The 15439-nt window shown below is 53.9% G+C and overlaps 1 protein-coding gene across 2 annotated transcripts in view; it reads left to right on the forward strand.

The window, feature by feature from the left end:
* WSCD2 (WSC domain sialate O sulfotransferase 2) overlaps window positions 1-15439 on the forward strand; it is a 132006-nt gene that overhangs the window by 88946 nt on the left and 27621 nt on the right. For both annotated transcript variants that reach the window (XM_008249349.5, XM_017338066.4), the window contains exons 3-4: window positions 3753-3867; window positions 6338-6522. In XM_008249349.5, the coding sequence (XP_008247571.2) occupies window positions 3753-3867; window positions 6338-6522 (300 nt within the window). The remainder of the gene's footprint in view (window positions 1-3752; window positions 3868-6337; window positions 6523-15439) is intronic.

A 15439-nucleotide genomic window follows, 5' to 3' on the forward strand; every position in this document is an offset into this window, starting at 1 on the left:
AAGCCTTTGCCAACAAAGCCTGTGAATGTGTGGACAGCACCCACGCCCCGAGTCCAGTCTGTGATAGGAGGTGCATACTTCGCTGAGTCTCAGGTAGACCATTTGTCCTTTCTGGGCCTCTGATCAATCACCTAAGAGATGAGTGAAGATTCCCGTGGAGCATGGCAAAGATCCCGCAATTCAAGAAGCCAGTGGTTCAGAATGGGGGGCTCTGGAGCTAGGCTGCTTGGGTCCCGGCTCCACCAGTATGAGCTGTGTTACCTTGAGGAAGCAACTCAGCCTCTCTGGGCCCCAAGTTCCCCTTCTGTAAAGATAGGGGATCATATTTTCACAGGGTCATCGTAAGGATTCGAGGAGACAGTGGGGTCAAGCAGTTGCCGGGGTGCATGTCTAGATAATAATGCTTTTAGGAACATGTGGGAAAAGACTTTATAAGCCATAAAATGCTGTCTTTCCGTGGAAGAGTTAACTACTCATCATGAATTACAGGAAAATGTTCACACTTTAGGAAAACTAAGTGTGTGGTTTATAATTAGGTGGTTGTTTGACATCATTGAAAATCGTCCTTGGGGTGGAAGCATTCGCCTTGGCCCACAGTAAAGGCAAACTGTAAATCATGGCACACAGCCCTGTCAGTGGCCAGCTTCTTCCTCCAAGACGCTAGCAACACTTACGCAACCATTCTGTTTAGACCTCGCTGGGTTGGTATTTTCAGCCCCACTACAGACAAATCCAGGCCTCTCCGAGATCAACTTGGCTAAACTCAGTGGGCAGGAAGGAACTGGAGTGGAATGAGGGCCTGGACCTTGAGAGAGCCAAGTCTGGTGCACTTTCCAAGGAAAAAAGAAGCATTTGGAGGCAGCTTGCGGAAGCAGCAGCTGCTGTGATGTGTCAAGGCCTCCAGAGCTCTCCCAGTAGGGTCTCATCCTAGAGAAACGGGGCTCTGCTTGTGGCTTAGGGAGAGGCCTGGCCTGGGTTCCCAGCTGCCCAGCTGTCAGCAGGAGAGCCAAGGGACTTGGCTGGATCCCTGTCCCTAGAAGGGTCCCCCCTCCTTGGGTGGCCTCTGTGGGGAGCAATCCGGACTAGACTAAGTTACTCGAATTAAGACTTATTCTATGCATCTGCTCTCCCACAGTATGGCGCTGGGAGAGAAGTAAACAGCTTCCGCACAGCTGCCTCCAGTTCAACTAATAAACTGTAGGACTTGCTCCTGATTGGAGGAGAGCAGCGTACTCGGCGTGTGGGCAGCCGAGTTGGGATTGGCGGAGGAGGACTATAAAGGAGGAGAGAGACGGCATGCACCAGGAACATCTATGGGGAACATCTAAGGGAACCCGTGCAGCCCCCGAGAAGAGCCGGCCGGCTGTGTGCCGCTCCCCTGCGGAAGTGGGGAATGTGGCCAGGGGGAACTGCCCTTCCACGGAGGTGGAAGGGATAGTAGCCAACCCGGGAAGAACCAGCAGCAAACCCGGGGAGGGCCGAGCAGACGAAAGAACAGCGCAGGGTCTTGTGTCGTTCCTCCACAAAGAGGGGGAGCGACATAATGGTGCCGTGACTCGGATATGAAGCCTAGGCAGGGCTTAGTGTCGTTCCTCCACGAAGAGGGGGAGCGACATAATGGTGCCGTGACTCGGATAGGAAACGTGACTCGGATAGGAAACCTAGCTCGGATGGGAAACCTAGGACGGATAGCAAACTTAGGAGGGAAGAAACGGGAAGAAACGGGAAGAATTGGGAAAATATCGGAGAGAGAGACTAGCAAACAGCCTAGGGAAAATACCGGAGAGAGAGACTAGCAAACAGCCTAGGGAAAAGCCGGACGAAAAGGGTGCCGGAAGAAGCTATTGAAAGCCTAGGCATAGACTCGGATACGGACTACGGGGGGAAGCTGGGAGAAATCTCTAAGGTCGAAAGCGAAAGTGAAAGCTAGAACAAACAGACTCGGACGCGGACTGTGGGGAGAGGCCAGGAGAAATGAGGGAGGAATATCGTTGGAGGAAAGCTTGGGGAAACATACCGGGTAAAGAAAAATGTTAGGGAAATTGAAGCCGTGGGGGGCAGGCCAAGGCGGACACGAAAGCCACTTTGGGGTTCTCAAGTTAGCCCGGGAATAGGGGGCGAAAAGTTGAAACCAGAAGCTGAAACGTGAGCCTGGTTGGGATCCGTCTGATTAGCCCGGGGAGCAAAGGACGGGAAGCCAAACCGTGGGGCGGAGACGTACGCTGGGTTGAATTCGCCAGGCTAGCCCGGGGAACTTAGATTGAATGCTAGTGGCGGACACGTAAGCTACGCTGTGTTACTCGCGGAAGCCGCCGCGTGCAGAGAGCACGGGGCGTGAATAGATAGGGAACGGGGCTGGCGCGAGGCTGTGGTTCAGACGCGAAAGGGTTAAGCGTGGAGACCGCGGAGCGCGTGAAGCCGAGCCGCGCAAAGCCGGGAAGCTGCGCAGATGAGAGAGGTGCGCGGGCTGAAGCGGCGCAGAGCCGGGAACCCGCCGGCGGGGCGAGGTGCCGGAAAGCTGCGGGGATAAGAGAAACAGAAGTTTAGAAGTAAAAGAGAAATAGGAATGTTGGCAGACAGAAGTAAAATGGGAGAAATAGAAATGCCCGGAGATAGAGAAATAGAGAAAAATAAGGCCTCCCCTCAACATGCCAATGAGAGAGCTTGGATTCGGTCTGCCCGATTAGTGAGGCGATGAGCACCTGGGCGGCTAGCAGCTTATGCGCCGCAGGTCACCGAAGACAGGCACGAATTAACATCAGTAAGGCCTCCCCACAAAAAGGCAATGAGAAGGCTTGGATTCAGTTTGCCTGATAGGTTTTGTAAGCCCCTGCAGGCAGAGCAGAGCATGCGCTGCAGGGCACCGAACACAGGCACGCATCAGCGCCTAAAAACCTCCTCACAACATGGCGAAGAGAGGACCCGGATTCGGTTTTCCTGATTGATAGGACTTGTAAGAGCCTGTGGCAACTCTAGCAAGTAGAGCAGAGTGTGTGCCGCGGGACACCGAAGACAGGCGCGTATCAACGCCAAAAATAAAAAGAAAGGGGGATCTGTGGGGAGCAATCCGGACTAGACTAAGTTACTCGAATTAAGACTTATTCTATGCATCTGCTCTCCCACAATATGGCGCTGGGAGAGAAGTAAACAGCTTCCGCACAGCTGCCTCCAGTTCAACTAATAAACTGTAGGACTTGCTCCTGATTGGAGGAGAGCAGCGTACTCGGCGTGTGGGCAGCCGAGTTGGGATTGGCGGAGGAGGACTATAAAGGAGGAGAGAGACGGCATGCACCAGGAACATCTATGGGGAACATCTAAGGGAACCCGTGCAGCCCCCGAGAAGAGCCGGCCGGCTGTGTGCCGCTCCCCTGCAGAAGTGGGGAATGTGGCCAGGGGGAACTGCCCTTCCACGGAGGTGGAAGGGATAGTAGCCAACCCGGGAAGAACCAGCAGCAAACCCGGGGAGGGCCGAGCAGACGAAAGAACAGCGCAGGGTCTTGTGTCGTTCCTCCACGAAGAGGGGGAGCGACATAATGGTGCCGTGACTCGGATATGAAGCCTAGGCAGGGTTTAGTGTCGTTCCTCCACGAAGAGGGGGAGCGACAGGCCTCCACTGCTCTGATTGACCCAGATTCTGCCCAGGCACCTGAGTTTCAGTCTCTCTTGTTTCTGTCCAGAGGAAGGAATGGATAGCAAAATGTCAACAAAGCTACCCAGCCACCCAACACCTGACTTTTCTTCTTTCCCCAAAGCCAAGTACATCGGCTGTTACCTGGACAACACCCAGAGCCGGGCCCTGCGAGGCGTGTCCTTTTTTGACTACAAAAAGATGACCGTCTTCCGTTGCCAGGACAACTGTGCTGAGCGGTAGGACCCGGACGTCTCCTTCGTTTCAGGCCCCTTCCTGCTCAGGTTCCTTGCTGTGGGAGGGTACACAGGGAAGCGAACTCATGACCACAGGAGTATCAGGAGGGTGTGTGTGCGATGCAAGGGTGTGCACAGGAGTGAGCAGGACTGTTTGAGAGTTGGTCTGCTGGAGTTTGTGGTCGCACACCTGTGCGTTTTAAGTGTAAGGTTTGCAAGGTCAGCTGGTTATGTGTGTGAGCTTCATGCTGCTGTGTATTTGTCTTTAAATAGCAGTGGCTGTTGTGCAGGCGTCTAGTGCATATGTGTGCAGGGGCCCAGCACCATGTGTGTAGTATCTGGTTGCATTGCTGAATGTGCAACACCGTGTTGATGGCATGGGAGCTTGTGAGGAGTTGCACACCGCTTGGCAGCACACAATTGCGTGTACATGTAAGTGAGCACCTACAAGCTCATGTGAGGCTCATGCAATGTCTGTGTGAGGGGAGGTGGGGCTTGGGTATTGGGGGCATCAGTAGTTAGTTGCTCAGCGTAGAAATACTTTGTTTTCCTCTCACTCACTCCTTTACACAGTGTTTGCCAATCTAAGAAGATGATTTTTAAAAAATTGGAATATGCACTGGGCAGGGACTTGACTTTGCAAGTATGGGCAGGTCCCCCAAAGGGCTAGTGAGCAGGGACAGGGCCCTGGGGCCACTGTGGGCTGAGCTGACCTGCTGTTCCCCTTGCCTGGGTCTCCTGATCTCATGCCTTGAATCCACTGAGCTCTTCAGTCCAGCTGGCTGGCTCTGATGGCCACAAGCTCTGCCCACTCAGCCGCATGGCTGCAGTGGGGGGGGGCATCAAGGGACTCTTGCCACTGTCCCCTTTGTTATCATCTGCCCTGGGAATCCACCCTTAAAGGCCAGAGACCAGGGCACTCTCCAGCGTGGGAAGGACTGCAGGTCCCTGGTAATAAGGAGTCATTCACTTCTTTGTCAAAGAGGGGAGCCAGAGAAGCTTTCCACACAGCCACTGCCCTCATGGTGCTCACAGCCTAGAGGGGAGACAAAGCGAGTGACCAGAAAGGGGCCCGGCAGTGAGCGAAGGACTTGCAGGTCCCGTAACCTGCGGAGGCGTCAGCGAGGGGAAGCCAAGATGAGTCAGAGCTCCTCGGACAGTTCTGCTCCTGCAGCAGATTTCTGCTGGCTGCCTACCTGGGCCGGGCCAGCGCCAGGTGCTGGAGACGCAGAGCCCCGCCTTCAGGGAGCTCCACCTCTACTTGGGGAAACAGAGGCATGGCCAGGCGGTGCCAGTGGAAGAGCCACAGCCTGCACTTAGTGCTCACCATGTGCGAGGCCCTGTCCTGAGCGCCAGGCAAATGTAAATTCTCTAATTCACAAGGGCCCTGCGAGGCGGGGATGCAATGAACAGTAGATGAGGAAGCCAAGCCAGAGAGGTACCACACAGGTGTGGGGGAGTCGTGAAGGTGGGCTGGGGAGTGCCCCCTTGCCCCTGTGCAGGAGGCTCCCTGTGGTTCTGGGGAGCCAGTCAGGGGGGCCTCTGGGTGAAGGGGCTTCGCAGGGCCTGCCCTACCCCACCCCCAGCCCGCTTTCTCCGTATTCCTCGTCCCCAGCCCCAGAGCCGGAGCAAGCAATGCCCTTTCCGTTTGTTTACAGAGTGGGGTCCGCTGAGAGTCCTTTTAAGGGAAGGATTCCATGGCTCTGAGAAAGGAACCACAAGCCTTGCAGGGCCTGGATTTCTTTTTTCATTTTAGGAGAAGGAATTTTTTACTTGGCTGGGTCTGTGAGCCCGGTTTTGCCATCTTCCGGAGATGAGAGCCACCCCACCCCTCCTCACCACGCCCCAGCTCCCCTCAAGGGGCACAGAGGCATCATTCCTGGGCGATGTTTCCCAGAAAAATAGGGCTGGGCTCTGGAGGGATGAAAGCCTCCAGTCTCCAGACAGGGAGGGGCAGAATCTGGGGGGTGACGAGTGTATCCTGTGGTGCCGGTGTGAGCAGGTGCGTGTGAGTGCGGACCTGGTGTGTCTATGTGGAGGTGTGGAAGGGAGAGTAGACTGCAGGCAGGGATGAAGGCAGCTGAGAATCCCTGCCCCTTCCCTGGGGCTCCCCATCCCCAAGGATCACCCCGAATTCCTTCTTGGCTTCCCTGCCTCCACGTCTCCCACTAAGGCTGTCCAACTCAGCCTCTCGGACTCCTCTTGGGGTCTTCGCATCTCCAGATCCTACCAGTGTGCCCTGGAACATGCTCATCTCCAGGCCTCCTGGGTGCCCTGGCCCCCTTCAGGGTCTCCTCATTTCCTTGGGGTACCCCTGTCTCCGGAGGGCCCCGTCTCTACTTGGCATGGCTCTCCTGTCCCCTGAAACTCCCTATCACCCTTACCTCTCATCTTGGATCTCCCCACATTGAGGCTCCCTGTCCCTGGGGTCTCCATGGCGTCTGCTGCCCTGCCTGACTGCTGTCTCCCCCAGGGGCTACCTGTACGCCGGGCTGGAGTTCGGCGCCGAGTGCTACTGCGGCCACAAGATCCAGGCGGCGAACGTGACCGAGGCCGAGTGCGACATGGAATGCAAGGGCGAGCGGGGCCGCGTGTGCGGCGGGGCCAACCGCCTCTCGGTCTACCGGCTGCAGCTGGCCCAGGAGTCAGCCCGCAGGTGTACGTGAGTCAACCCTGCCCCTCTTGGCTGCTCCTCCCTCACCTGCAACCCTCACCTACCCTTCCCAACAGTCCCCCGCATCACTCCAAGTCCACCGCAACCTTGTCCCCGCTTTGCCGCCTACCCCATGCCCCACAAACTGCGAACCTTCTCACCTGGCCTCCTCTCCTCCTGCCTCCATGCCAGCTGTGCCCCTCATTCTCGCCTGTCTTCCACACTCAAGCAAGCTGGAGGTGGGGCTTGTCTCTCCCGATTTCCCCAGCATGCTTAGTCTCCAGGCCATCACAGTGATGAACCACAGCAGTGACAACGGTGACACAAGCAACTGCACACATTGGATGGTGCGTGTCAGCTCCATGGTGACTGGTGACATAGGCACTGCTGTTCACCTGTTCCCATTTTACAGATGAGGAAACTGAGTCTCACTATCACATAACTTGCAAGCAGTGGAGGTCACCTGACTCGTGCAGAGCAGAGACAGGCACGGAAATCCATGACGACATCTGTAGCTCTTTTTTTTTTTTTTTTTTTTTTTGACAGGCAGAGTGGACAGTGAGAGAGACAGAGAGAGACAGAGGGAAAGGTCTTCCTTTTGCCGTTGTTTCACCCTCCAATGGCCACCGCGGCCGGTGCACCGCACTGATCCGATGGCAGGAGCCAGGTACTTATCCTGGTCTCCCATGGGGTGCAGGGCCCAAGGACCTGGGCCATCCTCCACTGCACTCCCTGGCCACAGCAGAGAACTGGCCTGGAGAGGGGCAACTGGGACAGAATCCGGCGTCCCGACCGGGACTAGAACCTGGTGTGCCGGCGCCGCAAGGCGGAGGATTAGCCTAGTGAGCCACGGCGCCAGCCACATTGTAGCTTTTTGATCTTAACTTCCCTAACTGGAATGAGCCTAGGATTCCACACACCCCTCACCCGCCCTCTGCCCCACTCCAGATCTTCTTAAAAATGCAGATCCTGCCTCAGCAAGTCTGTGCGATGCTGCATTTCTCAGGCGCTCCCGGGGGCCGCTGGGCTGCTGACCACACTGTGAATAATGAGGCCCCAGACCTCCGTGGATTTTTCCCAGAATGTGGCCCTTGCAAAAAGGCCTCTTTCACATGAAGTTCGTTGCTGGTTTGCTTGATAATGTGTTCAGTGTTTCAAATCCCGTCAGAAAGCTACTTTATTTGAAAGGGAGAGGGAGAAACAGACTGACAGAGCTCCCATCCGCTGGTTCTCGACCCCAGTGCCCGCAACAGCTCTGGCTGGAACAGGCTGAAGCCAGGAGCTGGGATCTCAGGCTGGCTCTCCCACGTGGGTTGCAGGGATCCAAGCACCTCAGCCGTCACCTGCTGCCTCCCAGGCTGCGTATCAGCAGGAAGCTGGAATTGAGGACAGAGATGGGACTCAGACCCAGGCGCTCAGATAGGGGATGTGGGAGTCCCAGCTGGCATATTAAGCATTGTTTCACATGCCTACCCCGTCACATCTCATATTTCGGAAGCTCTCTTCAAGCTTTGCTCCACAATAGGGCCAAGTGTGCCACCCATTTTTCAAAATGATTTCCACAAATGGGTGTTTCCATATACCCCCACCAGCACCACACACACACACACAGCTGCCACAGTTCAGGTCTAAAGGCTTGGCTGGCAGAGTCAAAGATGGGTCGTCTAACCCAGGCTGGAGAATGTTCACCCAGTAGGCTTCTGGTTTGGCTGTTGGTGGCATGAGCTTTTAACTTGGAGGCAGCTTTGTCATCCTCACAACCCACCCTTTCCGTGCCAATATTTGTTACTTTGATGGTGACACTTGGACCATCCAAGCCGCTTCCAGGAAAACATCCTCGTGCCAGAGGCTGAGATAGATAACAAGGAACAGGTTGTGTACGTGTCATCCAGACAGGGCCTAGGCCTCTTTTTAGTTCAAGTTCAGGTTGGCTGGGTAATGTGATCTCTCTTTCTCTTTCTCTCTCTCAACGCGCATGCACTCACTGTTGTGAGCACCTGATATCCCAACATTTTCCTGGACCGTCAAAGCTGAAACATACAAGCCACAGCAGACAGGGATCACTAGAATCTGCTATGATGAGGTGTGTTCCGCACCTGTGGCAGTGGGGGGCCTGGGTGGTTGCTGGGGGCAGTTCCCGAGCCTGCCAGGACATTTCCCCAGCTGTGTGCCATCTGAGAAGAGCATCTTTGTCCTGGGTTCTCTGAGCCCACCCCAGTCCCTCTGCATAATCCTGAATAGGGTTTGAAGGTGGGGCACCTTCAGCTGGAGACTCTTTAAGAACACATCAGCCTTGCTCACCTCGAGGCTACTGTGGCTGAGCGTATCACAGGAGACAGATGGGCAGCAGTATATCGGATTGGGTCTTCTGGTGAGCTCCCAGTTGGCAGTATGGTGGTGCAGAAAAAGCACCAGGACCACTCATGAACCAGAACACTCAGTGGGCTCCTCTGTGGACTGGGTACAGAGAGGTGCAGTGGGAAGGAAGGCACCGACCCAGTCCCCTGTGGGCTCATCATCTAGTGGGGGACTGGTTTAACCACAGAGGGCACAAGCGGAAGACTGCACAGGCTCCATCTGCAGGACCCAAGGAGCAGCACCTGAGCTGACTCATTCGCAGGAGTCCCGGGGTGAAAGGGAGAGCCATGAGCAGAAGTCCAGGGCAGCAGTGGTCGTGTGTTGGGAGTCGTGTTGGAATCACCTTTCTCACTCATATCCACATTTTACACTTGTAAAAACGGTGGCCTACAGTGCAGAACTGGAAAATGGAATGGGCTGGAGTAGGGGCATTTCACTGGGGCCTTGGAAGATGCCTAGGATTTTGCCCAGTGGAGAAGGGAAGGAAACACTGACCCAAGACAAGTCACTATGGAGCAGGGGAGAAGACCACAGGGTCTCTTAGGGACTGAACTTGGGTTGGAACCCTGGTCTCGGACCCTGGTTTGTAGACACCCTGACCTCTTGTACTGGATTTAGGACTCTGTCTTCTCTCTTTTGGGGAAACATTGAGCTCCAGCTCAACTCCTCTAAGAAATATGGAATCTCAGCATCTTTGTCTTGACTCAGTGGCCCCTTAGCTTCCTATGCCTCTATATTCTTTATACGCAAGTAAATCAGAGAGGGACATCTTCCCTGTCACTGGCACACACCCCCTAAAGTGTGTTACAGCAGGCAGGGAAATGAGCAAACGCTCCAGGAAACAGATCTGGGGGAACCAGACTCCCTCTGTGGAGTCATTAGGTGGTACAAACACTGGTCTAATTGGGTTACCTTGAGCTGTGGCACTGGACACAACTTAGTGGTTGCAGAGAGCTGAAGGAAACTCATTATGTCCTGAGCACACGTGTGTGTGTGTGTGTGTGTGTGTGTGTGTGTGTGTGATGGGAGGAGGAGGAGACCAGGTTTGCATGGGAAGCCAGCATGTGTTTCTGGGGGGATGGAATCTTCCTGTGGTAGCAAGAGCACTGAAAGGTTTGACAGACACATGTGTGCAGGTGCCCTGCTCTTCTGCCTGGACCCAGATTCTTGGGCTTGAGAACTCTTTTGCCCTTGTTACAAAATGTCCAAGAAATGGACTTTCTCTGTGGCATTACATCTTGCATAGATAGCAGTTAGCTAAACGTGTTGGCAAGTAAAGCTCTCCTCCCAGGGGCGAGACTCACTAGGTGATTAAAGAGCAGGATGGTTTTGCAGGATGTTGTAAGGAATTTCCTTTGCCTGAAGGATGCTCTCAGGATTTGTGCTGCAAAGTTCATTAGACAGGGAGCTCAGCAGGGCCGGCCCTTGGGGGTGTGTGGCTGTCCATGGTGCTGACCTTCCTTTGGCACTGGCTGGAACCCTGCAACGGCAAACCAGCTTCTCCAAGGGCTACACTGGGTTTTCCTTTTGTCCCCCCTGCCCTCAACACGCACTTTAATGAGGTTTACATAGGCACTGAAAAGATAGATCCCGACTTACAGTTCACAACCTACATGGCAGATGCCTGCACTGTTGTTAGTTCTGGCAGGTGCTTTGTCTTATAAAGTCAGGAGAATACTGTGCCATGCTTGTGCCTCGTGCTCATGGACTATTCCAGCAGCTTCTGGGAATCAGGGAAAGTTACATCTCCTTGGTGGAGCATGTTTAGTTTTCTTGCCAGGCCTGGAGGCTTCTACTTCCTCTTGGAAAGACATGTGTTTGTGTCTTCAGGTGTTCCCCTGTGTAGGGCAAAGGAGGGAAGTGATAGAATTTTTTCTCCTTGTGCACAGTGAGCAGGGGAAATTGATTTTCTCTTATTCCCTAATAAGCAAAATCCAGGGAGTCAGGGAACCCCTTTGGGTGATGCAGGTTTTGGAATCAGCAGGCGTTATTCCTAATCCAGCTCTCTCATCTACTTGCTGTGTTGACTTTGGCCAAGCTATTGAATCTCTGTAAGCCTTGAGTGCCTCATCTGTAACATGGGGACAGTTCCAACCTGTACAATTGATATGAACCTAAAATGAGATAAAGTCTAGACACAGTGTGTCTAGCATGGTGCCCCCTCTTCCTAATGAAGACTCCCCCAGTTCACTGTGAGAAGCACCCAATTCGAGCTATTTGAATTTCTAACAGCCTGCAGGAGCCTTTGGTAGTGTCTAAAAATAGCTGGTTTGAATTCTCCTCGGACACTTAGGCTCTTTGTGCCATCCAATCTCTCTCTGATTATCGGTAGCTAGGTAGCCGTGAGCAGCTCCCAGCTCACTGCCGTTCCTCCTCGCCAGCGTCTTTAATACAGTAGAACCTGGCCTAATTACCCAGGGGGTGGTGGCCTCTTTCAAACCATGGAGAACTCTTCCATGCCTGCCTCTAAGCTGATGCCTGGTGACATTTGCCTCGTTTTTCTTTTTTTGTGAAGCCCCAGAACAAAGAGATGACAGGACTTCAGACACTTGCAGCTGGTTCCGGGCTGTTCTTCGTCTGCCCCCAGCCAAGGGAGCTGATGAATGGCTGCTCTGCCCGCCTCTTGCTAGTAAAAGACCCAAGCTGCTGCGGTCATGCACCGTCCCAGCTAGCCCGGCAGCAAGGAGCTGACACTGTCAGAATGTGGGGTGTGGCCTTCTGCTGTCCTTGGGTCCTACTATGGGGCCCTAAGAGGGCTTCTGGGAAATTCAGGTGACTGGCATGGGGGTCTCTGGAGCCCCCACTGTGTTAGAATCAGGCAGGCCTCCTGAAGAACAGCAGAGAGGTGAGAAACTGGGATGTGATGTCAGGCAAGACGGAGGTCAAACCCCGGCTCTGCTCCCCACTAGCTGTGAACCTGGAAAAGTGACAGCAGCTTGCTAAATCTCAGTGTCTCAGCCTGCAGGCCAGGCTGATGGTATCGTCTACCTCATGGGTTGTTGCACCACATAGAGCATGTGTGGCGTAGAGCACACAGCTGCTGTGGTCAGCTCTGTTGTGGCTGTCTAGGAAGGGCCGGTCATTAGGAAGGCGCTGCTCAGAGTCTCTGACATTGCCATGGGCTGGGCAGTGCATGACCTCAGGGAATGCCGTCCATGCATACTGTGGGCTGTGAAAAGGGGGACATTCCTTGTGAATTAAAAATGCTTAAAGATCCAAGATAATTAAAAAAAAATTTTTTTTCATTGTATTTGAAAGGCATAGAGACACACAGAGAGGTCTTCCGTTTGCTGGTTCACTCCCCAAGTGCCTGCAGCAGCCAGGGCCAGGTCATGCTGAATCCAGGAGCCTGGAACTCTGTCCGGGTCTCCCTCATGGGTGACAGGAATACTTGGGTATTTGAGGCATCACCTGCTGCCTCCTAGGATGGACAGGATGCTGACTCAGAAGCATGGGAATGGGACTTGAACCAGACACTCCGATATTGGATGTGGGCATCCCAAGCAGCACCTAATCCCTCTACCAAGTGCCCACCCCACACCCAAGACGTTTTAAGTTGGGATCCCCCAGAAGCAAAGACACAAGCCTTGGTTGCCTTGCTGGTGATTCGGGATGCACGTGTAAGGGAGTGGAGAGTGAGCAGGGAAGGAAAGGTCCTCTAATGAGGGCAGCTACGGCTGCATCTTTCTGAGATCTCTAGGAGATGGTACAGAATGAGCTTCAGTGCTGCCCTAGCTGAGGGGCCGCAAGCTGCTGGGTTTATTCTCTGCCTCTCACCTGTCACTGGCTAAGGATGACCCCTGGGGAGGTCAACTCCCTGGCCGGTTTGGCCTGTTTCCCCCTAAGTTATAAAGCACAGAGTCATGGTCACTCTCTGCCCATGCTAGAATGATGAGTGCCAGTGACAGGCATCTTACTGGGGACACTGACAGTGTCTATGACATATGATGTAGCCACCCCCGGAGAAAGCAACAGGAAATAACATTGACGGAGCACTTGTTAGGTGGCACTGTTATAAATACCATTGTGTGAGCTCCCACCCAACCATGCAGGGTGGATTTGGGGAACTGAGCTGAGGAAAGCTGAGGCTTGGTGCAGTGTAGACACCGAGGACACGCAGCTAAGGAAGTGGCTGAGCCAGGTCTGCCCAACCTAAAGCCAGTGCCTTTCTGTGGGGCACCAGAGCTTTGTGCAAATAGGAAGGCGTCTTCCCACTACTGTAGAAATCCCAAATTCTGTGCACCATAGTGTCAGGCAGGCCATGGGGCCCACTGGAAACTTCCCTTCCATTTTCAGAGATGTTTCTCAGCACCAAAGGGGAAAACCAGGTGACCCCTGGTACGGATAGAGGAAATGTGGAGGTACGAAGATTTAAAAAAAAAATTTTTTTTAGTTTATTTTGTTTATCTGAAAGGCAGAGAGATAAAGTGAAAATGAAAGAGATAGAACACTGCCATCTCTTACTTTATTCCCCCAAAGCCTGCAAAAGCTGGGGCCAGGCAAGGCTGAAGCCAGGAGCCAAGAAGTTAACCCAGGTCTCCCACATAGGTGACAGGGACCCAAGTACACACCTGGGGTGTGCATTAGCTGGAATTAATAGCAGAGCTGAGACTTGAACTCTGATATGGAATGCTGGCATCCCGAGCGACATCCTAACTGCTGTGCCAAGTGCCCACCCCAGAAGCAGGAAGATTAGGGTCTTGGCCACTGTGAGTAGCCTCAGTGTCCAGGTTACCAAAACACCATGGGGAACCACCTACAGACAGAAACGACCTTCAAATCACCCCCAGACCCCGGGGAACAGAACTACACCGTTCCCTTGCCTGCCTGGAAGCTCCTCCAACCTTTCTCCGAGTCATCAGGAAGCTTTCTATGATTCCATGTGGCATCTCCCAAAAGCAAAATGGGAAAAAACAATAGCAGGGAGCCAGAACAGCAGGCTAAGCCACTGCCTGCAACGCTGGCATCCATGAGTGCCGGTTCCAGTTCTGGCTGCTCCACTTCTGATGCAGCTCTCTGCTAATGCACCTGGGAAGGCGGCAGAAGACGGCACAGGTGCTGGGGCCCCTGCCACCCACGTAGGAGACCTATGAAGTTCCAGGCTGCTGGCCCAGCCCCAGCTGTGGTGGCCATTTGGGGAGTAAATCAGCAGATGGGAGATGCCTCTCTGTTTCTTGTCCCCCCACCCCAAATCTGCCTTTCAAATAAATAAATATATCTTTTAAAAGCAACAACAAAAGATAGAATTTGGAATGTTTGCAACATAAAGAAACGTCAAATGTTTGAAGAGCTAAATGCAGTTACCCTGACTGGATATTATACAATGCATACATGTACTGAAATATCACATAGTACTCCATAAATAGGTACAATTTTATGTCTGTTAAATTTTTAAGTAAGTTCTTAAATTTAAATGTTTTTAAAAAGCAGGACAGGCCAGAATGCGGGGAAGTCCTCTATCTGGAAGATCCGCTGCTCCTGGAATTCAGCCTCCCCACCCCACCCCCAGCACACACCTCCACCTAAGACCCCTAAGCAGTAGTTTCTCATCTGCCTCCAGCCCTTTAAGGCCTCTGCAAACCTTGCCTTGTTTGATATTCAGGGCACTCAGCAAAGCCCAGCTCTCTAAGCCAGGGGAGTCAGGGACTCATTAGCAGATGCTTAAATGTCAAAGGGAGACCGGTGTCCCAGGAGCTCAGCCTACAAAGTCTACTTCCTCCTCCCAGCCTTGCAGTGTGGCCTCCTGATGCCCAGGCGAGCTGCAGGAGACCTGCCAGAGCAGGGGCTCCCCAGCCCTCCCCTCTCCTTCTCAGCCTAAGGACAGCCCTTTAACCACCCCTTGCTCAGTGCCCACAGCTCACAAGGCTCACTCCTGTCCGTCTCTGAATATCCATGCCCCTATTGTACCGAAGCTCAGGCATTAGAGGAAACTCACCAGGGCTCAAAGGCAGGGAAGGGCGGAGCTGCTAGTGGGCACCATGGCAGAGGGCTGCCTCCCATGCAGGTCAAGACACTGGCTTCCAGAGAGGAGACACAGCCAGCCCTGGAACTTGTGTCTCCTCGTCATTAGTCTCTGTTCCCCAACCTGCAAGGCCAGGGACGTGCATGGCCTCCTGATGTGTTCTCAGGCTAGAAGGAGTCTTCTGAGACCCTGGATCAGGGCTGGGCCCCTCCAGGCCACCTGGAGATACATGTTAATGAGGCCCTTTCAGAAGAGCAAGCCCAGAGATGGTACCCAGCTGGGGGGCAGGGGAGAAGGCAGATTTGTTGGCCACGGAAGCCCAGGTGAAGAGCACAAGGGCTCATGCAACCCTGAGAGATGCCCCGGTGCCTCCAGTTACTCAAGGTCGTGTCTGTAAGAGGAGGCAGGGGTGGCCCCTAACAGCAGGGGCCCCCAAGATCACTGTGAGCTCCCTGCAGCATTTACATGCCCGCCATCAGAGGCACGCATACTGGGGCAGGGGCTCCTACGTGAGATCTGCTGGGCCCATACTGGCTGTAGGCACCAGGCGTAGGGGTCTCCATTGTTCTTGGCACCCTGGGGAGAGGCTTCAACTGGGCTGG

Source organism: Oryctolagus cuniculus, chromosome 21 (assembly GCF_051225735.1).
Source record: "Oryctolagus cuniculus isolate XC-2025 breed Fujian yellow rabbit chromosome 21, ASM5122573v1, whole genome shotgun sequence".
Classification (NCBI taxonomy): Eukaryota; Metazoa; Chordata; class Mammalia; order Lagomorpha; family Leporidae; genus Oryctolagus; species Oryctolagus cuniculus.